Source organism: Enoplosus armatus, chromosome 12, assembly GCF_043641665.1.
Source record: "Enoplosus armatus isolate fEnoArm2 chromosome 12, fEnoArm2.hap1, whole genome shotgun sequence".
Classification (NCBI taxonomy): domain Eukaryota; kingdom Metazoa; phylum Chordata; class Actinopteri; order Centrarchiformes; family Enoplosidae; genus Enoplosus; species Enoplosus armatus.
In genome coordinates, this window is record NC_092191.1 from 20,775,906 (window position 1) to 20,800,662 (window position 24,757).

The window sequence follows — 24,757 nt, forward strand, 5'->3', positions numbered from 1 at the left end:
TGGTCCCAGAGAGATGGTCAGATATGAAAGCGTCAAAGCAAACATATGAAGCGGTAATACACCAGAGGAAGGAGATGCTGACTCCGCCAAAGGCTGCAAGCCGTGCAAGAATGAAACTGTGTGACATCAGCAAAAGCCTTCCTCTACAGGGGTGTCGGGACATTAGAGGTGAGGATCTGCAGCCCCAACAAGTGGCCACGGTCCAGGTTTTGATTAAAACACCCACAGAAATGAACCAAAGTACAGTTAAGTTCACGCAGAGCTGTCCGCCTCATAGTGAGAGTCTCCCACAGCTTCCTCTCTGGTTGCATCAGACCCGAAGGTTGTCAGCATTGCGCCAGATGAGTGTTTCGACGTCCAGCGGCGGGGGCGTCAATTGTGACCTTTACTGTAATACCAGTATGTTAACAGGGATTAGCGGCTGGGTCAGCTTACACAGCAACCAACCTTGGGCCTGAGATGTCTGAGAGGAAACGGCCGGATGCCGCAGTGTGTGTGTGTGACAGATGGTGTCCATCACCATCTACCTTTCCTTTTAGGATTTATGTTGGTGGGTTTGGGCTCGGGAGGATACATTTCCCAGTCGATACCTAAAGAGATGACACTACAGAGGACCACTTCACATGGTTGAAGTTAGATTTTATGTTGGGAATGACACGCTGCTAAATGGAGTTATTGTTGACCTGCAGATGGTATCATTTGAAGTACGCAGACATAAAAGAAGAATTTTTAAACAGTATAGGGCTCTACAGAAGATGGCTAAAATGTTCAATTCTTAATGACAGTTTGGTAAGAACTAATATTCCATTTACTACATTTAAACCCCTCCTTGGTGGCTCGGTAATGTTATTTTACTGACGTCTGTCAGAGGAGGCAAATCCAGATGTACAGCAAACTTTAATAGGACAGTAAAGAACTAGTCCAAACTCTATATTATGTTGCGTTTCTGTTGTCTTGGTTAAAGCCCCTTTTAAAGACTTTGTAAGACATAAAAAGTACTCCGTTTGGGATAATACTTTGTCTCTGATGTGTGTTTTCTACAAAATAATCTTTGACTATAGTCACATTACATCATTAACATCACAGTGAAGTAACAACAAGCAAAACATCTTTTTGAGGGGAGGGGGGACTTTTCGTCGGTTTAAAAAAAATGACATCAATTCCTGTCAAATTGGTCTCTGTTGTGGAATGAAGAAATCCGAGCAAAGGCAGGGTTATAAAATTCTCAATTTTAATCAGTTCAAAAAGTTCACAACAAATGTAACACCTTGAGAAGGGAAATTTGCCATAAGAGATTGGGTACTTATTTGGATTTATACATTCTTTTCCTAATTAAACTCGTTGGCAATTCATTTGCTCTGTGGACAAAAAGCCTTTTGTTTATTTGGACAGAACTCAAAACAGGTACAAATGAAAAATGCAAAAATACAAAATTAAATGTAAACCCAGTTTTATTTTATTTTTTTTTCATTTTGCTCTAAAGGTAGTGTCGTGAAGCACTACTGCATGGTAAACAATCTAAATTAGTACAATTCAAAATCTTCAAAGCCATCTGAGTTAAACAGGAGTTGTTATAAAGATGCAACCAACTAAGAACCCATAAATACCTCCGCCACTTCCTTAAAACATCCCATTAATGAAGGCTCACAAATGAGCAACAATCCTCTTAGAGGAAAACAAAACGCTGATGTCGACTAGGCGACAGCACACACGCGCACACACCCACAACAAAAAGAAACAATAGAATAAAAGGAAAAAAAAAAATGTTCCCATGGTATTAAAGATGCTATACAATTGGGATGATATGCACATATTCCGTTTTGATTTCCCTAAAAGAAAACACCAACCTCCTGCCGCCAACGTGTTTGTTTTTAGGAGAAGCAGAACTCATGAGCAACAGATGCTGATACAAGAAGCAGCATCTCTCGACCTTCATTCATTATCCGTTAGATTCACATTCTCCCACAATGCCGTGGGGCACCAAACAAGCGGTGCGTGCGCCCCTTATAGACCACTTGCTGTCTGTCACACCACAGGTCTAGAAGCCTCTATGCCGACTTGACAGATATGCCGTTTTTTTTTTTCCCCCACAAAAACCCTGCTCAGACTGTATATATAATATATTTATATATAAACAAATATATGGGGAAAGGGAAGAACTGGGAAATAGAGAACATGGGGGGGTGGGACAGAACAAAAACAAGATGGTTAAGGTGTCCTAATCGTTATAACCTCATCATGCAGGTCTTGGGGTGGGCCAGAGACCGACAAAACATAAGCTTAGATTAACAGTTCTGGAAAGATATTACACAAAAAGTCTCCATAGAAAACGCAGATTATGTAAAAAGGGCCACAGGGTGACGCGGTAATCATGTACATATTGTTGGCATTGTTTTGGTCAACAAACATCCAATGGGACGGCCCGCTCTGCAGAGGGGGAGCGGCCTCTCTCCACACTCAAGTGCCTCTCTTGGGTTTTGTTGTGGTTGCTGTGGTTAGGGTTTATTTGTTTGTTTGTTTGTTTGTTTGGAGTACTGTACAGTTTGGTTGAGCTGGGGCTCAGTCACACATCTCCTCGGGAATCTCGTGGGGGTTGAGGATGCCCGGGACCGACATCTGGATCTTGTGTTTCTCCTCCTGGGCCTGACGAAGCGACGCCTCCCTCTCCTCCAGGAACAGGTCTGAGGTGTCCTCGCCTGCAAACTCCTGGACAAGGAAAACACTGCAGTCAGCTGCAGGGTCTCAAAAAAGCCGGACTGCACCTCCATCCATCCATTTCCTATATATCCACTTATCCTGCAGGATCCAGACTGGGGCTGCAGCTACTGATTAATTGTCATTATCAATTCATTTCGCTGTTAATTTTAGTCTAAAACATGTCAGAACTTCTGTCCAAAGCGCAAATCTATTTCATTTACAATGATTTGATTAGCATTTCTGCTCAATAAATGGCCAAGAATGAACTGATTAGCAAAATAATTGGAAAACAAATCACATTATTGTCAACAAACTCATCATTTCTGCCCTGACGCTGACAACAATTTTATCTTTAATCTTTAAGACTATAGTCTGGTAAATAACCACCAAAGCTGGACCAATGAGTAGACAGGAGCCACTGAGCACGTGCTGTGGTGACTTCACACATCGCTGTGTCGCGATCATACACTGTTTCACAATAAGAGTAGGCTGGCACAGCAGACACAAAGCTCCCTTATACTTAAAAAGGACAACCTGGCCGCGCAGGGAAATGTTATTTCTGGAAACTACAGCTAAGCAGCTAACTATGTGGCGGCTAACTATGTAGTCCCTGATAACCTCTGTGTGAAGAGACAGACGAGCGGCAAAGCCTGGGGCTACGCAGGGCCTTGTTCAGTTTAGTTCACAGCTTTATCAGCAAACAAACGCACATGGATTCAAACGCTTTACATTCAATTAAGTCAATATAACATTTGTGTGTGTCTTGCTTGTGCTACTTTGTGCTGTATTTATGCCAAACAATGGTGAAAAAACAACAATAAAATCCCAACACCAACAGTATCCAAATGAGTAGAGCGTTGTACATGACTTGTGCACGTGGACAAGCTCACCTTTATCTGGACCAGGAAGTCCCTCAGGTGCTCCTTGAAGGCAGGAATGTCCTGGTTTAAGCTGAACAGCCCGGTCACAAACACCTTCACCTGAGCACTGACACAAACAAAAGGGCACACACAACCACAGCGATGATAAACAAATGTGTGTTTTACTGCAACACAGATTGTGTGTGTGTGTGTTCATACTCACTCTTGTAGGTGAGGGAAGGCCGTCTTGAGCAGGTTGGCCACGTATTCTTGGATGAACACCTGGTTGTTGGTGGGGCTGGCAGGGTTCAGCACTGTAGTGATCTTCCCCTCCTCCACCAGGTTGAACATGTAGGCCAGGATGGACGCATGCATCGTCAGGCCTGCGGGACACACACACACACCAACACACACCCTTTTGCTACAGAAACTTTTTATTTATCTTTAAACACGTCCTCTCTCTCTTTCCCCCTCGGGTGTCCCCCGCAGCTCGCTTGTGCGTGCGCGTAAACTCACCAGCAGTGTGTGACGTGTCGGTGACCACAGAGAAGATGTGTTGGAGGATATCGCAGAAGTACGTCTGATAGAAGCTCTGAGCGGCGGCTTCCTCCTGGGCCACGTTCTGCAGCAGCGTGTACAGGATCTGCAGACCTGGGTGCGCAGAAACAGAAGTACGACTTCAGCTTCCCACGCATTGTTCAGCTCAAACGTCCTCACAAAAGGAACATTATACTGTGCGTGATGTGTGTTCTAGCATGATCTGACAGGTGAATCTGAGCCCGAGGTGAAGTATCACGGTGTCAGTGTTTCTGCTAATTCTCCCCCGCCTGTGACACCCCGTCCTCATGACATGAGAACGCACAGCACCCAGATTGTTTTACATCATTTAGTATTCATGCCCTAGGCGTTGCTGCTCAATTTGATCATCATTAAATATAGTAAAGTGCGCTTGTGTGTGTGTCAGCAGCCTTACCAGTATCAGCCACGTTCCTCATGGTGTGTTTGAAGGCCCAGATGATGGAGTCCAGCACCAGTTTGAACTGGGCCGGGGGGATGGCAAGGAATGCAGGGAAGCAGTGAGAGTTCACAGCTTGGAGTAAGTAGAAGAAGTGGGTCCGGTGCTCTGGATACTCCTCGAAGTTCTGGCAGAATAACACAAAAGACAAGTTGTTTAAATAGTAAGAGTTTGTTTTGAACCAACAAGCAGCTGAGAAACGTGAGTGACACTTTTCACCGGCAACTTATTTCGCATGCAACAGTTTTTCACAGGCGGTTCATACAAATATCACAGATCCTCTGATCAGGTTTTCCGGAACTTGAAAGCCATGACTGGAAACAGCTGCGGGCAAAACCTCCAACCAAGAATGACTGGACTGCAACTGCCAATGAAATAAACTATATGGAGAAACTGGCCTTTACTTTGAGACTACTAGTATGCATTATAAGATGGTGGTTTTCCACTAACAAAAAGGCACAAATATAAATCAGTTCAATGCAGCACTGCGATTAACAGACTGCTGTGAAGGCCACATGACATAGATTGCTCATCTATGCGCAAATGAAACCTGCTAATTCAAATGTTTTCTTGATGACCGAGGTGCTCAACCCCCTGCTGTTCTGGAAGGGTTTAGATGTCACTGAAGCAGTGAAAGATCACTTATGACCACTGTCTACATCACGTTTAGAAAACCCCACAGATCACACGGTAAGCCAGCGTGCATCTGCTTTTGATCGGATCATTGCATCCGAAATGTCGGATTACAAACTGTGCCCAGCCGATCGTTGTGCCTGACCTTGTTGATCATGTTCAGGGTGCACTCAAAGACGGCGTCAAAGATCTGGGGTATCTCGCTGGTGATGTGCCCCCCCAGCTTGTTGACGATGGTTGCCATGGTGCTGAGGACCTCGGGCTCGCGGGCAGCGGGGACGTTGCGCTGGTAGTCGATGAGGACGGCGTCCAGCAGCGGCGGAACAAAGTTCTCTCCTACCTGGAAAACAACAGGAGGGATCAGCGGGGGACCAACACGCCAACAACAGAGGAAGGAGAAACAGGAGCGTCCACCTTTCAAGACATTCAAGTAAGGCTCAGTTTAGACAGGTACATTACAAAAGGTGCAGCTATAATTTTTGCACACGTCTAGAAACTCTTGACACACTATGAATATTTATTGTTATGCAGTTAAAAACACAGCTGAGGGCAGAAACGGCTGAAATCTTGGTGTTTGATCTAAAAATACCAACTGGATTAGTTCTACTTGTTTTCTACTGTCAGCCGTTTCATTGATTGCCACAGTGTGTAGTATCTCCGGAGGAAACACAACAGTAAAAAATATATCATGTTCATCACACCAAGATCGGGCTGTTGTTTCACAAGGCCTCAGAAATATTAGGTTCTCCTCCCCCAGCAGTGATGTGCCTGCACATTTCAGAATGATTTCTCACCATCTGCGGGTCGTTTGATCGGCTGACCCAGCCTGAGATCAGTTTCAGCGTCTCCCGTTTCACTGTTCTCATGCTCCGGATCAAGGGCTGTTTCGTCACCATCTCACCTGCGACACAAAGAGGAGACGCATACTGACGGTACTGCACGAAGAGAATGTCCTCGCACTTCTAACGACAACACTGTGAGGATTTGCAGACCTGTGCGTCAGATAAATGCTGACTGGTTGCTCAGTAAAGGATCAGGGTTTCCTCTCGTTTGCTTCGTTATAGTTTAGTAAACGTTAAATTGCTCCCCAGAACATGCTTGGTCAAGCAGTGAGATGATAGACACCAAGGTACTCTAGCTCTTCCTATAATACTGCCACTGTAGGCAATGATGCAGGACTGCTTTGTGGCAACATTCGAGTTGCAGAATTTCTGCACCAATGTGACGACTTTTCTTGATTTGTCATCACGTATTTAATTCACTGGTTTATCCCAAAATAGACATTTCCGTCTTACTTTATCTATAGATGGCTTCTCAATTGAATTTCCACAACAGAGAGCACCAGCGCAACTGACATTACATATAACTCAATAGAAGATTTTATCCATATCACCCATCCCTGCAGGTAAGGACGCATTATCAGCTGTAGTGAGCCTGGCTTCAATCACAGTCAAATGACTTACTTTCCTTTCTTTTGAAAAGTATCTTGTCAACTTGATACTTTGCGTCTCGTTCTAGGAAAAGATGGATCACAGTCAAGCTGGCCAACGCATTATCCTCAAAAAGGTTCGGTTAAGCTTTTGATACAGGATTCCTTCCACCTGCGCGGATCGACATTTCGTCCCTGCTCTGAATCATCGGCCAACGCAAGTGCAAAAACCCATTCATTACTGACAGACCTCATACTGCGCCTCTCCTCCCATTTACGCGCAGAAAGACTCACAGATGTGAGTCACCAAAAGAAAAGGGATTGGCCTACAAACAAAATGCCACTACTGAATGACAACATACTAAAATGCCACTGCACAGTAGTACACAAGTGAAGGCTATAATAAAGGAAATGCAAAATTATAGTTTGTGTTAAGAGTTTGGAAATGAAAGATCAAGCTCCGCTCACTTTCAACATAAAGTATTAACGCGCGGTATTGAATGCATTTGGGTGTTTTTCAAACCTGGCAACACACTGAGGCCATGCTGGAATTACACAAAGGACTGCATGCCGTAACAACAATGAAGCGACTCGGCTTATACAGTGTACAGACCTGCACACAGGTTCAAACACCCAAACAAGTCCTCCACAAATGCGAGGCACGACATAGACAAGCCAACACATTAGGTTAGGCCTAAGCAGTGTTCAGCCATTAACATGGGCTTTGGATCTCAATCTTTCAGGTTACCAGCTACTCAAACGGTCTTGTGTGACAGCGTGGGTGAATCTGCAGACATGTCGGTCAGCTGTTGCGATCTCTAACACCCACCTCCCTTACCGTTTGTCTGAATGGCAGCGGAGATGTTCTCGCTGAGGCACTTGTAGACGTTGAGCATGTCAAGGTAAATCCGTCCCAGCTGGATGACGAAGGGGTGTCCCACGGCCTTGCAGGCTCTGACGTTGGTCTTCAGGATGCTGCCCAGCTGCTTCACCGTCTCCGGGTCCTTCAAGATGTCCACGTTCTGAGGGAAACGGCAAGGGAGGGATGGAGCGGATTATAGATTAACGCACTGTTTGTCTGTCGTAGACATACAGACTGGTATAGTGGATAACACTGTTTGTGGTAGTACATTGGTCTCTTACCTTGGTGGCCTGCTGGATGATGCTGTCCCACACCTGATTGGGCAGCAGCATGTATTTTTCTATAAGGTGCTCTTGAACAGCCTGATCTGTCTGGGCGCCGATCATATAACCTACAGCCTCATAGAACGTGTGCACCTGGACACAAACGGGACAACCTGTCAGCACGCTAACTTGATTGGGGCGAAACTGTGTGATGCATCTCTAGAGGAGGTTAAAAATGCCCGTCGGCATCCATTTGCTGACCTGCTGAGGCTGAAGGTCACAGATGATGGTGTTGATGTTGTTGAGGATCTCGTCGATGAACGGCATCACCTCTCCCACCTGCACCTGGATAAAGTGGCGTCGGCACTTCTGGGCGATCTTGATGAAGGTGTCACAGGCCATGTCCTGAACACCATCATGCGTCTCTGATGAAGAAGGGACGTGGAGGGTGATTGACATCATTTCAAAATGTGATATTTATGGAGTCGACACGTTTAAACAAATGCGTTACACTCTACAAAACACCATGCGTTCAAACACCCTCGTCTCTCACCGTGCATGAACTCAAAGAGCTTGTTGACCACAGTTTTGAGGAACTTCCAGTGGGCTCTGAGAAAGCGCGGATACTGGCCAACGATGTACATGATGTTGGAGGCTATGATGGCCTTGTTGTCCTTCCCTCTCTTCTGCTCGCACAGACCCAGCAGATCCTGAGACAAACACAAGGTTTTTCCCACAATTGCGGACGCGTAACCTGGGCTCAGTGTTCAGTGTTCCACGCAACGGCTCGTTAATGACAATGTGGTATCAAACATCACGTGGCCCGACCAGAGAGGGACTGTTCAACTGCAATCCATTACTGAAAAACAGCAGCTTTAAATGTTTGAATATGAATTATAATATTTGAGCCTTTTTGGAAGTCAGTAATTTGACTGTTTACACATGGACTGACCGAGCTGTTTAAATTTAAGTACTACAACAATGAGTGTGTCGGTTGGTGCTTTTTTTTTTCTTCCATACCTTGATGACAGTGACCAGGAACCTCTTCTCGTCCTCCTCGTGCATAGCCCCGCTGATGGATCCAATGGCCCAGCACAACGTGTTGAGGTTCTTCCAGGACCATTCAGTGCCATTCACCTGGTTGTGAAGCTTCTCTGTCATTATGCGCTCTGTGTCCGCATAGTCCAGGTGAGTCAGGTACACTGCAGGAGGGCCGAGCACAAAGCAGGTTCGCATTATCAGTAAGTGTACGGTGTATGATGGAACCACATCTCTGTGCAGTGAACAAGGACAAAATGTGAACATGAAATGTTTTGCCAGTGTGGTAAAAGACACTGATCAATACGTCCATCAAAACCCAATTTTACCAGCAGCTGGTGCTTTACAGCTGTTGTTTTAAGACCCAGGAGTCAGTATAATCAGTATAATCATTTGATTTTAGATGCCAATGTTACAGGCAGCCAATAGTAAAGAGTACAAGCATCAAAGCTTTACCTCCATCCAACCATTTCCTAAACAGCTTCTCTTGTTCAGGGTCACAGGGGGGCTGGAGTCTATCCCAGAGGACACACCCTGAACAGACTGCTGATCTATGAGTTTCCCATCGATCTAACCTGCATGTCTTTGGACTGTGGGAGAAAATGGGAGCAAATGGAGGAAACCCACGCAGACAGGGGGAGAACATGCAAACTCCACACAGAAAGGCCCCAGCCAGTGCTAACCACTGAGCCACCGTGCCGACCCATTATCCTACAATATTTAGGATGTTATAGTAGTGCTGAGTAAAACTGACCAAATGTTTTGTGACCAGAAAGTATGCAGAAAAGCTACACTATCAACGAAAACATTACTGGGTGGATGTAGAAATTAGAAGCTATACAGACATCACATGACTATTTGTGGTTCAAATCTGCATTTTTAAGACAAGAACAAGTAGACTAAAGATAATGGAAGTGGAAGTGGACGTGGACTTGGATGCCCTTATTACTAAGTCATACCGAGGGTTTCCCTCATGTTCTTGTAGAGGTTGATGGAATCTGTGTCCTTCATGAACTCCCTGACCACCTCTCCCTGGTCATTCTCCACCACCAATACCTCCTCCGGCTTGGCCATCCGACTCACCATCAGCAGACGCACCTGTCACAAGAGATAAACACCTGTCACAGCACGTACACCCATCAAAGAGCGGCCTCACTGCTCATGCTGTTACTTAACTTTACTAGCTGCTGATTTTCAGTAACGTCGTAACTAACAACTCTTCTGGCAGCAGTTTGGCAGCCACCTGTTGCTTGACCAGTGCCAGCAGATTCTAGTATGACTGCGAACTAAGACTCTGAAACAGTTCTGCACCCCTAAACACAAAACTCTGGTGCCATCTCGAAATCGTATGAAATATTTCTCAAAAGGATCGCCGCATTCATAAATTCAACTACAACTGCGCGTACTCTAAATATTTGATGTTGGGTTTGTCAGCTTACGGCCATGTTGTTGACATCCCGATATTGCATTCATTCATCATATTGCATCATATTACAACAATGTGTATGCCGATGTCATCAAGGGTAAGAAAGGGACAATGCCAACCGAGGCAACGGGGGCGTTAAATCCTCAATAAAGCCGTGAACTTAAATGCCCTACAAAGTGTATTTTGTACCTTGGAGAGTACAGGCAGATAGAGCTGCCTGCGTGGCGGCACGTCAAAGTGCTGGTTGCCAGAGAGCAGAGGGGACGTGGACGTAGAGAAGGGACTCTCTCTGTAGAGCTCGGCAGCCAAGTGGTTCCAGTACTCCAGGCAAATTTTGAAGATCTCCGTCTCCTCCACTTCTGACACCAGCAGCATGTAGTGGAGGGCCTGAAAGAGGATCGAGGGAACAATTAGACCATGGATGCAGTTGTCTACACGAGACACCTTTTGTTGGATGGACTTATTTGTTTATTCTCCAATACCCCCCCCCCCCCCCCCCCCATCTTTGTTATTATACCACTGGACTGACAGTATTTTCTCTTACCTCCATTAACGTTTCTCGGAGGTTGAGCCGCTTCTCAATGAGCTGCCCGTGCTCTTTAAGGAAAGTACAGAGGAACAGACTGAGGTTCTGGATGAAGTTCTGCTCGTCATCTTTCCCGTTGGAGTAGGCCAGCCGAATGTTGGTGTTCAGAGGCAGCATCTACACGGAGCACATGGAAAAATCTTCGTCAGCATCTTTACAATAAGAAATGGGAACGTGAGCTTCCGTCTTACCCGGCCACTGAACGCACCTGTTTGAGCTGACACATGGTCAGGGTGAAGAGTGTGACAAACTGCTCCTCGTACTGGCTGACGCTCACACCGGCAATCTCTGTGAGACACTTCAGTGTCACATTGCGAAACATGGGCACATTCAAGAACTGAAAACAGTTGAAACAGATGTTAAAGACTATTCTGGTGAACAGTTTGTGTGTGTGTGTAACAGGAGCAATTACTTTCAGTATATTTAAGCTTGCTTGGCATATGCCTTCCTTTAACGCGGTTAACAAATCCATGTGGGAGGATGTGTTTAGCAAACAATTCATTCTGTCTCAGTCGAGTCTTACAATTCAAGTCAACTTGTTACGAGACATCGTGTGCGTCTGTGTACACACCTTATACACCAATGTGCTGATCAGTTTGGTTTCAAAGATGTATCCCAGAGGAATCCAGTTGAGAAAGCGTAGGAGGGTCTCCAGAGTGGCGTGGACCAGCGGGGCGTTCTGGGAATTTTCCTAAAAGGTGCAACCAACGAGATGACAAACAGCTGAAGGACAAACACTGATGTGTAACTGATGATAGAAGATTGTGCAACTAAAAAGCTAAAAAAGTAAGAGATGCGGATTTGCGTACCATAACAAACTGGCAGAGCTGGAATATCTGGGAGAATTCATTGCACATGCTGAAAGAAAAGAAGAGACATTATGGAACATACTGTACGCATCGAACACATTTCAGACACCTTCCTGCATTTGAGAGAAACGGAGACGATCTTTCGATCATACTGACATTTAAATGTAAAGGTTGAAATTAACTTCATCTTGATGCTTTATGTAGAACACGTGTCACCACAATCTGACGGGTCTTGACGCATTTCTTCTGATCAATTTACTTTGCGGTTGATCCTCTGAGGAGGATAGCGCAGGTGGTCATTACTTCACTCAAGGTGGATTTTTTTTCTCCCCGCAATAAAACGCAGCGGGAAAACTCTCCTGTATCACGGAAGAATGTCGTCTTGAATGCAACAGTGTGTATTCAGGTGTGAGAATGCTTCAGCTATACAGGAGACTTGCCTAAAATCAACAACTACGGACAGACAAAGAGAAATTATCTTATTCTCTGCAGACATTTGCCAATGCATGTAGATTCAAACCGCATAGAAGCAGGATATCCAAGGCGTGCTTGACAAGCGACAATTGTCCATGGATATGAGGGAAAATCAAGCTCATTCATTTTTGACATCCTGCCTCAAACTGTTTATATCAAAGATTCCTACACTGGGCAGCCGAACAGAGCATCTGAATAGCTCATTTATACTGTATGTGCAGGCAATAGTATAGAGAGATCACAACTGCCTGTAATTAAGGCCACATTGAAATTGCAAATCAATTGCATAAGACTTGTTACAATACTCATTGACTTGTCAACTGTAGTTTGGTTGATAATAAAAGTGTCAACAGCAAGATCACAGCGTTACATCATTGGATTAGTGGCGCAATATTTTCAAATGCCAAGAGAGATCATATTTCATGTGGACCGTGACAGACAAATGCTTTGCAAATGCTGTAATTAGTGTAGGAGTCCTGACTGTAATGTGATATTACACACAAAATCTATCTTTTGACTTTGAAACACACTCTGCAGGCAGTCAATTGTGAGATTTTGGTGGTGCACTCCGATACATAGACCCCAGCGTAGATTAAAACAATTTTCTTTCTACAATTGACGCGATTGTGCTTCCAGAGATTTATAAAGACGCAGCATGCTGACCTGTCTTTTAGGTGCTTGGCCTTGACCTGGGTCATCTGGCCACTGGAGAAGTCAAAGACCTCCTCGCTGAGCAGCTTGAGAATGACCATGTTGTTCTGACAGAGGCTCTCGCTGGTACGACTAGCCCCCACGATGTCACTGATGAAGGTGGGCCAGTGCTTGGGCCACTCCTGCTTCAGGATCTGCAGACACACACAGGCACATATATTGGCGTTAGTGACATTTTCCACTGAGAAGAACATGTGATCTGAAAACGAAAGAAAAAAAACAAAACTGAGGGGATGAATCTGTGACTCCTGCTAAAAATAACAATCCCTCCTTTAAATCTCAAGTCAAGCATGTGCCCCTGTTTCTGCTTTGGAGGAAACGAGATCACACAGTAGTAAAACAGTCCGAGTGTAAAATTGTGTTCATGAAGTCGCGTGACAGACGCAACCCCCCCCCCCCACACACACTACTACAAATACAACATACATGTGCACAAACATTTTAAACACAGCCACTTCTGGAATCTGGAGCTCCACAGTCCCTGAAGGCCAAAACAATGTTAGCTCAGCTGACGCAGGCAGTGACTCATTCTCACTGGCATTAATGCAAAGTCACCCATGTAGCCAGAGAGCCAGTCTCTGTCTCCCTCACGCGAATATACATCAAACGCACGCGCAAAAGTCATGAATGTGGACACCAGTAAGTCATTACGGTCCAACTTGCCAGTCTCATGGCCTTTCTGATATACATCTCGGTGACCAGACAGCACGGGGCAGTGGACAGCTCATTTCTACAGCACAGCGTTTACAGGATGCAGCGTTTTCCTGAAGTACGGGTACAATTATCCCTGACGCTATTTGTTACATAATATGTTGTTCTGTGTCATTTCAGATAATGACCAGAGATCTTGTATCCTTATGTTTCCATACAAACAGATACACTGCTTCTCCTGCAGCTTTCCTCTCTTCTCAACACGATCCACTTTTCAATCATGAGGCCACGGGGACAATTTAGAAAACACCGGCTACCTTGCCCGAGACATTCAAGCAGAATTAATATACAATTTTAATGAGGAATCGGGGACTTAACTGACATGGGCAGTTTTGGAGTCAGATAGACTAATTAAGAGTGACATCTTCAGGTTAAAAAGTATCACTACAAAAACTGATGGGAGCTTTGAGGAAGTAGTGAGACTATTCTTTTGTATATTATGCTCTTGTACATAGTGCACTCAACTCTGTATCAATAAGTGCCTCAGCACTCAGTGGCTTTTTGAGTAGGATGCGAGTAGCCGGCTAGAGGAGAGTTTCCTGCTCCGGTGTACTCTCTTGCTGTCAATGTGGATAACTTCATTGAAACTGTTTGCTGCCACTTCTTTGTGCCTCTCCACAATTCACTCACATGCAACACTGTGGGGTTGGGAAAACATTCCAGTGTTTCAACAGAGCACAATGAGGTGTGTCTAACAGCTGGGGTGTCCACAATGATGGCTTACAATCATGGGCATATAGACAACACTGATCAATTAAAAAAAACAAAACAATAAAATGCATACTGGCTTGATGCATCCTTACCCCCCTCCTGCCCACAAAACAAAAACTCTTTAATTTTAAACTTCACATACAGTTCAAGAGTAATGGGGGTTAGGAAAACCCAATACCTAGGTCGTTGGCCTAAATAAGGCAGGAAGCCTCTGCCAGAAGCCATATCGACCCGTGCTTTAACTAATACTGTGATTTTGGTATCTCGCATTAAAGTTTGCTGTTCCTCAATTGTCAGATTCTCTAAAGGTGACATAAACGCAACACTGTCAGGCTTTTACGCACACACAGGCTGAGGCACTGTGTACGCGCCAGGTTTTTCACATGTAATATTTAAAGCAAACGGGCTATAACAATGCAAGAGCACATTGTTAACAAAAAGATGGCAGTTTGAAGAGAAAAAAAAAGGAAATGCACCAACAGCAGCAACAGAGGAGTCGAGCTACAAAAATAGCTGGTATATGGTTCTAAAAGTAGTTTTGAAAATGGTTCAATTTGGTAACGAGACTCTTTGACTTGTCATTAGTATTGAAGGCTTACCTGAACAAGGATCATGTTCAGCTTCCCAATGTACACCTTTTCTTTCTAAACGGTAAAAAGAAAACAAGGGGTAAGTGAGTGCAAGTCACACACCGAAACACAAGCCTTCTGCCATTTCATCACACCGTTAAACATTTAATTTGGAACATGGCAAAACACTTTGGAAATAATATGACAGAAATAACTAAATGAACGGTTAGGTCACAAATCAAACGGTGAGACAGTTAAGGGTGGTATGACTAAAAAAGGACAACAACATAATTACAAGTTAAACGTTCAGTTTTCATATTTTGGAAGAATCAGGGTAAATCCATGATGTTACATTTTGTCATGCTTTGGGACTGGTTAATTACATTTGAACATAAACTTTACATACAATTATAGCCTTCAGTTAAGTAAGTGATGACGTTACACTAATACAATACTCTGTCACACGGCAGCAAAGTGTGCTCTTTTCAAGCTGAATTCAAATTTGATTCTAGAATAAAAGAGTGCCGTTTTGGATAACTTTTGGATGGTTCTCCGAAAGAGAAGGCATGAAGAGTTGCTGTCGGTGTAGGTTACACACAATCTTAACAACTCCCCACTGGTTGTTCGAGCAGTCAAGTTTGGCTGAAAACACTTTCAAAAGCAGCTGAAGTCACCATCTTTGGTCTGGACGACGCAGCACTATGGTTACCGGCATTACTCATGTCTGCTCTGAGAACTGACCGTTTAACTGCTGCTCGGATCTAACAAACGCAAAAAAGAGAAAACTAAATGAGATTCACTCGGATTTGCAAATATGGCCTTCAATGCCAAAATGTTGCTATCTTTTTTTAGGCCAATCCAATTTTGGAACAGAGCTTGAACGTTACCCGAACATTTCAGCAGAATAATTTGAGCTACGTGCAGCTCGGCCGTTGGCATTGTTTTGTCAACTTGCATGGTATGAAGTACCTACACTAATGCGCCCATACAGTTGTGTATGTGATGTAATGTAATTCAGGTTTCATTTAAATTCACAGTTTACTCACCTCCACATTTGATGCATCTGATGACGTCTTGATAATGAGACCAACAACATACTTTTTTATACCTGGCAAACACACAAAGATGTCAGAGGAACGCTGTTAGCGTGCGCCGATAAAATGTGTCAATCTAAACACATCCTGACATGACGAGTTGCCTGGAGCACGTTACTCTCATAACTAGCTGAATCTGCCAATCTGATCCCAGTACATTTGTGCTTAAGGTGTGGTCCTCCATTTACATACTCTTGCAAAGCCAGTTGGTAAACACATGGCCGTGGGCTGCAGCTACCACTGAACTTCTATAAGGCTAAAGGTTTTGGTCAGTTCAGTGGAAGTTACATTTCCCCAGGTGTTTTTAGAGACAGTCAAGATTGTCAATGTGAGCAGAGCATCTTCAAAAATGTGTTTTCAGCTCCCTCGCATTAGTTTCTAGACTGCATCTGTACTCCATTCTGAAAATGATGTGCTGAGGTGTAGTGAGCGGAGCCGAAAACAAGGCAATACTCTGACACAAGGGGGGAAAAGACATACTTGCCGGTCGCCCTGCACTGGGTTTGCCACTTGAACAAAATTCAGGCATCTACGGTCAGAAGTAGGGAAGTCTTAGGTCAATGAAAAAGATGAATTTTGAGCAAAATTATAGAAGAATGGAGGGAGGCAGAATCAGCTGATTTGCACATGATTGTTAAGTATTTCATCGCTTTTTGCTCAAACCAAAATCTTTTAAGACAATTTTCATCCCACTCTGTTTTCAGATTCTTAAAAAAAATCTAAATCAAAAATGTATTTTGCGATAGGTCCCCGAACAATACATATATATATTTTTTTTTTTTTACTTAAAATTTGGGTATAAGTTAAAGTAGAATTGGCAATTAGGCGACAGTTAAACTATATATAAATACAAAACACCATATAAAATGACTATACTGATATACTGCTAGACATAGTAGCCTTTGATGCTCCAACTCATGATCTTATCTTTAAAAAAGTAGAATGGTAAACAACTTCCTATAATGTTCGCCATCTAATTAAAGATGTGCAAGATTTGAAGCTCTCTGACTTTGGTAACTAGCGGTAGTTTCAAAAATAAGATATTGAGACAGGGATTAATCCATGCTAATAGCCTGTCCCTGTTTTGCCTACGGGGACAAGATGATGGACGGGCTGAAAGAAATACTAGGAATGTCTTATTTTCCTACAAACAAAAGCATATGTACACTAATTTAAAAGATACTGTCACATAAAAATTCTACACATGCGGGCTTTAACATGTTAAAGCAATGTATGCAAGCGCAGTAATAACTTTAACTGAAGTCCCTCTGCTTCTTCACAAAGCTCTAAAATCAGTGCTGCTGTGTTTTGGTTGTTTTCTCTCTAAAACAACTGCTACAGAGCAGAATCCAGCCTGGCTCGCAGCGGCCAGTGCGAGCCAGTCGAGCAGAAAACAAACCAGCATGCTTAGTGGGGGAACACTCCTCAACTTGGCAACCGCACGTCACAACATTTAAAAAAGGCACTAACACTGACAGAATTCAAACATTTGGTTGGCGAATTGTACCACAAAGTTAGGGTTTACCTTCGCACTGATTCCTGGGAAGAATCTTCCATCTTGTTTTGATAACCGTTTCCAGAATCTGAAGAGCATAGTACTGTAACATGCAAGGAGGGAGAAGCATTAGGATGAAGCTACCATGATGACACTCAACAACAAGCATTGTGTAACTTCAATACGAACCAAAAACAGTATGAAGTGGATCCGCCTGTAATAACTTGCATTTCTAAACTGTGATTGGACTGAACCACATCTTTCATGCAGATTTTGTAGTATGCACAACATTCACTTGTAGTTTTCTTTTAATTTTTTTTTTAAACTCTCTATAAGCAGCATTAAGCTGGAACACTGCAGAAGTCCTGCTGTTTCTCCCAGCATCACACCAGACAGCAAAAGACAGCAGAAAAATACGACAATCCATTAACCAGCTTTGGCTCTGATTGCTCCGAGGGTGAGTCTAATGGTCTAGAAGACATAACAAGGTCTGTGTTAGATGTTCTTTTACCGAGGCTACAGACAACTGCGTAGGGTTGGGCATCGAGAACTGGTTTTTGAATTTTAATGTGAATTTGTTGAGAAACATGCTACATCCAATTTCTCTTCCTGAAAGCATAGTTTGAACCTACTGTGCTTCCTTCTATCTCACCAGTTGCGCGCGAGTAAGAGTGTGGCTTGAGCTCAAGAGTGTGGCTCCATTTAATGTAATCACAGTTCAGAATAAGAGTGTGTATCATGATGAAGCAGTTACTTCAGCATGGTATAAGGCTGCAGTTAGACCAACTTTAGCCCTGCATGAAAACAATGCAGCCCCCCTCATTTATTTGAGTGGAACCACGGTGGAATCAAGGTGCTGCGGTGTCAATCGACTGTGTTTAAGCGCACAAGTTCCTTGTAGATAGTTTATAATATGAATGCCTTGTTTCTAAAGATCATCACTACCAAAACTAAAATGGTTGCCGACGTGATAACTTTCCAGAGCAGTCAAATCCTCCCTCATAACATTATAAACCACTGTGCAGTCTGATAAGCCTTCAGACTCATGGCTCTGTTATTCAAACTGGACCGCCTGGATCGTATTTTATGGTCTCACGGGTACCTGAAGCAACACGCCCCCACCAATGCAGTCCCTTGCATTTTTTTTTAGCACATGGCTGTTTTTGGTCTGAACGCCCACTAAGAATGCAGCATTTTCAAACGTCCCCAGTTGTAGTCATAATGCCCCAGAATCAACTAACAAATAAAATGTCCAAATAAAAGAAAGCCTAAAATCTGTTGAAAAATAAAAGGTGGTCATTTGGTTTCTTTTATCACTCAAACAGCATGCATGGAAACTTCAGAATTGATGATCCGAACCAATAAAATCTCATCGATACCCAACCCTATACCATGTGAGTCAATTTTCACAAACACTAAAATATAGATTACGGTTCAAGTCTAAGGTAAGCCTAAATCCGACCCCTTTAACTGGTGTGTCATAAGGAACAGCAAGACCAACCACAGGTTATGCCCTGCAATAATTTCTGATTACTTAATAGTGAAGCATGAAGGAGAAAAAAAAACGAAAAAAAAACATTTTATTTATTAGGTTTTGATCTAGTGTTACTTCAACTGACAGTTTCAACTGTAGGGATCACCGATTTAAGAGTAGAACAATACCAAAAAATAATGAATGACATGTAGTATAGGATGTTATTAAAGCAGGATTAACAATGTGCTACAGACAATGGATGCAGGAAGATTAAAGGTGAAATCTCCTTACAGGCACACTGGCTGTACAGCACTGACACCTGGGGTGCTGCACACATATCTGGCCTGTTTTGTTTCACCTTTAACTGCCACGCTTTGCACAAACCACCACAAGAGGTAAGAAGAGAGAAATTATCAGCAGTAAAACTACCAGATGCTTTGCAACTTTTTAGCTGACAAAAGCACATTATTCAAAAGGGCCTTGGCTGAAGAACTGAGGGGAACAGAGGGGAGATGAGGAAGAGGATGCACTGTAAAAAGGAGAGAAGGGTGGGGCGGGAACAGAGCCATGATCCCTACAGGTGAAATTAAGTCATCAACAGATTGCCTCTCTACAATGGATCCTACTGACTGCAGCCTGCACCCTCCCTCTGTCCAATGAAACAGATGCAATAGAAACGGATGAACAGAATTCAGTCAAAGGGAATTTAAAAAAGGGTAGACCTTGTGGAGGCCTGCCGTCAAAGCCTAGCTGTGTCATGATGCACAGGATGACACACCCCTTTTCTTCCTATTACAAGCCATAAACATAATGGAACATTGTGATTAATATCAAATAGTCACAGCTTGAATTCATTACATTTTTTTTTTCACTCATCATAATTGTATAATTGTATAACTGTAGTTACTAAGAAAAAGCCAAATGCTCAAAGTGCTTTGAAATTATGCACTTTTTAAACTAATGAAGCAAGAGAAATGCAGAATTCAAGAGGTGTTTACCTTTTGTTCCCTCGTTTCCTCTAATGTCCCTTTTTTTTTTGGCAAATTACAAATGTGAAACTAGAAAAAGTACTGTTGATACATCAACTTAGACATTAGTAAGGAATGCAGTGTTAAAAGCAATCTTACAGGCAAGCAAAAAAGGAAAAGGCAAATGTCACGTTGTGTACATTGAGGAAGTCGTGGATATGTTGTACTTTATTTCATACTTAGTACATTTTCCTTACTGGATATTAATTTTTATTTTCTAATAAATCCACATCAGTGGTTCAATTTTCTTTTGTTAATACAATTGTGAATCCTTGAATGCATCTAAAGACTGAATCACTGAGTTCACTACTCACAGGCAGTTTGCTTTATCAGCTGTATCAATGCACAGGAGGGGCACAATGTACACTTATCTGTAGACATATTGTAAGGAACAAACCAAATCTGAGAACTTTAAATAACATACGAAAGGAGCTAGGGATGTTAATGATTCATCAATAACCAATTTATTACGCTTATGAATTTGTAAAATCAAGAACATACCAAATGACAATATTGGATATTGTTTACATCTGTGTGAATGTTTTTATCAGATGGACATATGCTGAAACGTTTGTGTGAGTCCACGCTGTGGGCACAGCACCAGTGGTTTTATAGAACAGGAAACTGCAGGGTAAAAAAGGTGTTGCAGTGCTAGTTCACTCAAACTAAACGCTAATGCCTGCAGCTCTTTATCTGAGCAATTTACTGTGATGGCAAATGTTTTTTTAAACATCAGCTCATCATCTCTTGCAAAACTGATGCACCAAATCCTCTATCAACAAGAAGTTACTGGCCATGCAGAGATGCCCATATATCCACCTAGGAAGGGGATTGGAGCAGCCCATTCTATTTTTCTGGGAGACATTGTCATTCATCAGCTATAGCGCTTTTCACGGATACAAACATGGGTTGAACTTGCCCCACATTTTTAGTCTCATCTAATTGATTTATTGAATGACAAGCTAAGCAGGAGCAACTGCTTTACTTTTGTCTAATTTATGTCTCAAAAATATACTTATACTAATAAATTTATGATTCAATTAAATAACTACCTAATTTTACTAGATTGTGCCCATGCTAAATATCCAAACAAAGTTTTCTTGATGATTACTCAAGAAAATTGCTTCAAATATGCATTCCTGGGAGAGACCAGCATTGCTGCTGACTCAAGATTAACAAACCAAACTGGTACCAAAATAAATATAGCCGACAGGATAGATATGATTAAGAAAGATGGTGTAAAATAGCAGGGGCTCATTCGCATTCAGGCACAACAGGGCAGAATCTTAAAAGGCTTATTTAGCATTGTATTCCCACCAGGAGTTTACAGGCTAAGTCAATTGTTTATCTGGTAGGTTCAGATCAAACAGAATTAATTTTATCAGCAGGACAGAGGTCCTGCATAGCTCAAGAGTTAGGGCATAGTGCAAATACTGCCTGGACTACGTATTTAACTTCGGCTGGGTCCATGTGCACTCATTGTAAATAAAGCTGCTTTTAACAAAAAGATCCACCAAATAGCATCTTTTATATATATTGTATTTGTGATAGCATACACTTCCTCAAGGCACAAGCAAGTGTCTTTCCACCAATGTTTTCTGGACTGGAGCTCGCTTACTTTGGTGTTCATGTTCTGGGAGAACTCGAGGATGGTGTCCACTCTCGTCCAGGCATCCGGGTGCTCTTTTAAGTGTGTCAACACTTCTTGTGCCATTCTTTGCTGCAATACAAATATGAATGACACTTTAGATTTAACACAGAGGTGCCATGGGGAGACTGGCAAATGCATTTCAGAAACCAGGACAACAATAATTTCTAGACTTGTCCATGCTGTAACCATCAACAATCTGTTACTCCTAGGAAGATTTATTTTACAGGAAAAGAAGAATTCATATACAATGCACACACACAAATACAAATACACACACACACACACACACACAACAGGCTTTGTGTCAGATAGCTTATAAAGCATTTGTATGTGCTTCACAACGTACCTGTGGTCCCACCCCATGATATAGACAGTTCACCACATTATCCAGCAGGTTGATATCCAGTTTCTGGTTGAAGTCCAGCAGCTGCTGTGCTGCATGGTCTGCTAACATTGTCATAATTGCTGGCATAGAGCTCTGCAACAAGGACAGCGGAGGGAGGGGTCATGAGTGCACAGAACACATTCAACAGGCAAAGTCATGTGAACGGTGTGTTTAGAAACAATTCCAAACAGCTGACCACGAAACAAAAATCCCCCAGACCCCCCAGTGAGCGGTCATTTTAAGCACATGGTGTCACAAGCCTGTCACTGTTCAAACAGCATACAAAAGGAGAGGAGAGCTTTGTCAGTTCTTCAGTTGGACTGAGTTTGGAAAAATGCAATTTGGCTGAAACATTTTGGACACAGTGCACTGGTCTACCCCAGGAGGCAGGACTTGCAAGCAGGGACTCACAGCAGCAAAGACAAATTAACTTAATTATCTCACCCAGTGGCTGGCAAAACTAGGCTGTTAATGTAAAAAATGTCTCAAAACCTCAGGTAGCCTTCATTTCGTTGGTGATAGGAGGGCTTTTAACACACTATCTTTACAAAAGTAGGCTAGTATTGATTTGTAAACGCTTGAGTACACCATTCGTAAAACCCAAAGTCAATGACATTTTCCCGCTGGTTTAAACAAACAACTTAACAACAGATTTAAACATAGAAATAAGTCGGTGCATGCTGCCTGCTCTGTTCTACTAGTTAAGCGCTTCTCTCTGCGACCATATTAAGAAGGTTAACGGAGCCACGTGCCGGATGTACTCGGCGACGTCACGTTGTTTACATCTGCAAGTGACGGAGCTCACTCCTCCGAACACCCACCGCAACCCAAGTAGCAGGCAGCCGTGGTTAAATAAACTGAATAATGAATGCGGCTTACAACTGTGTTGACAGTTGCTAGCATTGCCTGCAATGTGGCTCATGTAAACAGCGCGCACGCTGCACCAGCGCACTCCACACAGAATGCTAACATTAGCTAGCCTTTACGCTATATTCCTAGCTAGATGTTAGCTGTGTGTCGCACAAGCAGTTCACGTGTGGTCCTTCGCTGCTGACTACAACCACTCCCACCAAGGATACCAGGGACGGGGGGCGCCCATACATGACTTTTACTCGCTGTATCATTTGACAACGCTGTTAGGGGAAGTTGACACTTCGTGTTGCGCTCCAGGAAGACTGGCATTTCCAGGCGCTTTACAATACGCAGAGATAAAGTTAACATTGGCCACCGCTAAGTACCTAGCAACATCAACTTGACATCCGCTCACATCACGCACACGAGTGATGCTGCTGTGGTGGGAGAGGCACGGATTTAATCATACAGCGTTTGGTTACTTATTCATCTGCAGTGTCGCACGTAACGTTGCTTGATGCAGCCTCGGTTAGTTATGCATTTAGTTAGGTTAAGTTACAGCACTTTATCTGACAGCCGACGTTTGCTAATCCTTTTAAAGTGGTAAATGCTAGCTAGCGGGCAGTCGAAGGCTATTTGGTTATCCCACTGATGCTATTGCATTCTGACTTAGCGTGTATTTTCGGGAGCACTACGACAGGCTACGTATACCGTAAGATAACACAACTTAATATCCTACCCAAAATGCATTTTATTCCCTGTACAGGTAAAGCCAAGACACGTTAATCACAGCATGGAAGGTTTGCACTTCACCCCAGTTACCTACCTAAAGTCCAAGGCTCTGACTGAAAAGAGTGGCGTTTGCCAAAGAAGCTACAAGATATAGTGAGTACTTCAGTATCACTGTTGATTAGAAAAGATTTCCTATTTCTGCAGCGTTGACTATCTCCAGCTCCAGTAGTGAGTGATGTCTGGCTGGTAAGAACCACTGATGTGGATTCCAAAACTACTATCACGGCAAACCCAGCAATTTGTCACTCCGATACATTTTACGAAACAAAGTAAACCTTGATTGACTAATTAATTCGTTACTCTAATAATTTTCCAGCGGGGCGGTGTAGAGGTTGTGTGCCTGCGCCTCCTCTCTCAAGCAACTAACTCGCAACCGGTTGAAACCGGTTCAGACTGGGAGATTCCATCTCGGTTTAGTTTTCAGCCGATGGCGCCGCGTAAAGTTTGGACTGGGGCTACGCCCACACCGCGTCGCGATTGGCCGCGGCTTTGGCGGAGACTTCCTAGTTGGCGTCCTATTGAACGGTTGACCTGTCAGTTTGTTTCAATTCGCTCAAGCGCCCACGCGACTACTCCGCCCGGAAAGAAAAAGAGGGCAGACTCCCATGCAGAGTGGACTTGTACATGACTCCGCTTATCAGAATAGCGAATAAGTAAGCGACCACTGTTTATTGCTGCTCCCGAGGGCCAAGTTACATATTACCTTCATTAATGTCAACGCAGCACAGCGTGACTGCACGCGCGCACAATACGAGGCGTGAAACTAATGCCATTTGATGACTTTACCCACTTAAAGACTCGTTATGAAGGTTCTACTACTTTAAAACGTCGCATAGCCCGAAAGGACAGTGGCTGCCTCATGCAGGTACACTTTTGGGGTTGAATGGTGTGAGAAACCGCAAGTACCATTCATTTGCCTGTTGCTTGTAAGCTGGTAATTTTCCACCAGCCACGAGTGGGAGTGGTTACATGATCATGAACGCACGGGGTTAGAAAAACGACCTGGAGGAGAGAATTTGTTTCCCCGAATGGGCAACAGAGCTAAAGTGGACGGCGGACTTTATAATTCTATAGTGTCAGTGTCAGCAGAGGCAAGAAACGTAGGGGCTCTGTCTGTGGGGGAGTTTTTTTTGTGTGTGCTAATTGAGAGCCATATTCGGTGAGCACCGCTGTCAATTGAGGATGCAAACAT

General features: G+C 43.4%; 1 protein-coding gene across 1 annotated transcript; it reads right to left on the minus strand.

Moving 5' to 3' along the window:
- Positions 1-1,217: 1,217 nt before the first annotated feature.
- On the minus strand, positions 1,218-23,883 carry xpo1b (exportin 1 (CRM1 homolog, yeast) b). Its single transcript, XM_070915570.1, has 25 exons — positions 23,600-23,883; positions 21,883-22,014; positions 21,504-21,605; positions 17,414-17,486; positions 15,841-15,902; positions 14,825-14,869; positions 12,756-12,937; positions 11,619-11,667; positions 11,381-11,500; positions 11,018-11,146; positions 10,768-10,926; positions 10,413-10,610; positions 9,757-9,895; positions 8,780-8,961; positions 8,313-8,469; positions 8,021-8,184; positions 7,778-7,912; positions 7,473-7,656; positions 6,000-6,106; positions 5,351-5,545; positions 4,531-4,699; positions 4,074-4,208; positions 3,781-3,940; positions 3,588-3,684; positions 1,218-2,706 (listed from the first exon to the last, which is right to left on the minus strand). The coding sequence occupies exons 2-25, from the start codon at positions 22,006-22,008 to the stop codon at positions 2,560-2,562; spliced, it is 3,216 nt and encodes a 1,071-aa protein (XP_070771671.1). The 5' UTR covers positions 22,009-22,014; positions 23,600-23,883; the 3' UTR covers positions 1,218-2,559.
- Between the last annotated feature and the right edge of the window lie 874 nt (positions 23,884-24,757).

Bases quoted from the DNA above. Each gene is read 5' to 3' on its own strand.
- xpo1b (XM_070915570.1), bottom strand. From the start codon at position 22,008: ATGCCAGCAATTATGACAATGTTAGCAGACCATGCAGCACAGCAGCTG. The intron at 12,938-14,824 runs GTAAGCCTTCAA...GTGTGTCTGCAG, and splicing joins TGAACATGATCCTTGTTCAG to ATCCTGAAGCAGGAGTGGCC. The intron at 7,913-8,020 runs GTCAGCAAATGG...GTTTGTGTCCAG, and splicing joins GTGACCTTCAGCCTCAGCAG to GTGCACACGTTCTATGAGGC.